Raw genomic sequence first — 2,135 nt, 5'->3', positions numbered from 1 at the left:
AAAGTATAATCGTTTAAATATATTACTTCCATTCTGACAAATAAATATAAATCTGTGCCAGAATTCTCTATAAACATTAATTCCTTCTCTAGTGATAATCACAGATGATTCTGATTGGTTCATCCTGAGCAGCGCTGAGAAAAGTCACAGACCCACGTGACAGCCGTCGACGTTCAGTGGGAAGCGGAATGACTTTAAAATTGCATGCTTCGCCTATAAGTATTCTTTTTAAAGTATTATGCTAGTATAATATTCAAATTCAGCCTAGAATTATTATTTAGACCATCAATCGAGCGCTTCCGGGCCGCGAAACACCCGCCCACTTCACCACGTGTTCACTCTGTTTATGGACGCGTTGAGAAGCGCCTGCAGGTTTTATTTTTCTACCTCTGCTAAAATCACAATGACTAACTTCAAATTCATAGGTGAGAGACGCTGTCGCTAACAGAACCTCATAATGTGATGATTTCATAAACGCGCGATTATTTGCCATAGTAAACACTGAGCAGCAGATCTTACTATGGTACAGACAGTATTAGTCACAAAAGCACGTTTAAAGATGTATGATATGATTGTTTATGCAGATATTGGCATTAATCTGACAGACCCGATGTTCAGAGGAGTTTACAGAGGAACTCTGAAACATGAAGGTAATGATGACACCGACAGCTCATTAGAATTCATAATGACATATTCATTATTAGATCATTGCAATAATAATAATCTACAGTCAGTTCCTGAATATTCATGAGTAGTGCATAAAGAGAGCTTTTAAATGCAATTCAATATTGTGATTCTGTATAAGTTAAAAGTGTGTTGTAAATTGTTTTACTATATTTGAAATATTTGGATTGGATGCAAGCTTATAATATTTTTGGTTTTCTTAATAATAATAAAAAAAAAAAAAAATTCCGTAATGTGAGATATTTCCAAGTGCATCAGGATAGAGTATTTTCTCCATGATCTGGTGTGTTGTGTGTCAGATGATTTTCCTCAGGTCGTCGAGAGAGCGCTGAAGCTCGGCGTGCAGAAGGTCAGCAAAGCTCATCGTGCATAAATCATACAGTATGTGATAGAAATAGATTGATCCTGATGCTTCCTCACAGTTCATCATCACTGGAGGAAACCTGGAGGACGGCAGAGACGCGCTCAGACTCGCACAGACTCGAGGTGCTGCTGACACATCCACCCAGAATCACTCTCACAATCAAGATTGTTGCATGTTTAAGCATTTTTCCATAATCAGATGTCAGTTTTTCTAATATTGGATCCACTGATAAATGGAATAGTTCTAAAAAAAAAAAAAAAAATTGATATCAGTCAATCTCTAAAAATAACCATAGCCTATTTATTTCAGAGAAAATTAACAAATGCAACTTGTTAACTTAAACATGCAACATAATGTGGTCATGTGACACAACTGTAACAGCATGTGAACCCGTGTTTCATTGTAACATGTTTTATAATTGATACATTATATATGCATTGATACATTAGTATCCATTGTATTTCAGAGGAGTTCTTCAGTACGGTGGGCTGTCACCCGACGCGCTGCGCTGAGTTCGATCAGCAGGGCTCGGATCAGTACCTGGCATCACTCACGGATCTGAGCCTCAGTAACAGACAGAAGGTGATCGCTGTGGGAGAGTGTGGCCTTGGTAATAACATCATGACATCGTCGTCATCACATCATGACATCATAATCACACCATCATCATGACATCATCACCCCCACATCATAATCACACCCTGACATCATCATCATGACATCATCACATCATAATCATCATCATCATCATCACATCATAATCACACCCTGACATCATCATCATGACATCATCACATCATAATCATCATCATCATCATCACATCATAATCACACCCTGACATCATCATCATGACATCATCACCACTACATCATCACATCATAATCACACCCTGACATCATCATCATGACATCATCACCACTACATCATCACATCATAATCACACCCTGACATCATCATCATGACATCATCACCACCACATCATCACATCATAATCACACCCTGACATCATCATCATGACATCATCACCACCACATCATAATCATCACATCATCATCATCACATCATAATCACACCCTGACATCATCA

The 2,135-nt window shown here is 38.2% G+C and overlaps 1 protein-coding gene across 3 annotated transcripts in view; it reads left to right on the top strand.

Annotated features, from left to right (window-relative positions):
- Positions 1–304: 304 nt before the first annotated feature.
- tatdn1 (TatD DNase domain containing 1) overlaps positions 305–2,135 on the top strand; it is a 24,157-nt gene continuing 22,326 nt past the window's right edge. For 2 of the 3 annotated variants that reach the window (XM_016504026.1, XM_016504027.1), the window contains exons 1-5: positions 305–425; positions 585–650; positions 984–1,033; positions 1,107–1,170; positions 1,515–1,658. In XM_016504026.1, coding sequence (XP_016359512.1) covers positions 347–425; positions 585–650; positions 984–1,033; positions 1,107–1,170; positions 1,515–1,658 — 403 coding nt within the window. In that variant the 5' untranslated portion in view covers positions 305–346. The remainder of the gene's footprint in view (positions 426–584; positions 651–983; positions 1,034–1,106; positions 1,171–1,514; positions 1,659–2,135) is intronic. The other variant, XM_016504025.1, reaches the window with a different exon arrangement.

The sequence above is a fragment of the Sinocyclocheilus anshuiensis genome, unplaced genomic scaffold, assembly GCF_001515605.1.
Source record: "Sinocyclocheilus anshuiensis isolate Anshui unplaced genomic scaffold, SAMN03320099.WGS_v1.1 scaffold2144, whole genome shotgun sequence".
Taxonomy (NCBI): Eukaryota; Metazoa; Chordata; class Actinopteri; order Cypriniformes; family Cyprinidae; genus Sinocyclocheilus; species Sinocyclocheilus anshuiensis.
The sequence above is the reverse complement of the archived record's forward strand: the minus strand, read 5'-3'. Positions and strand labels throughout refer to the sequence as shown.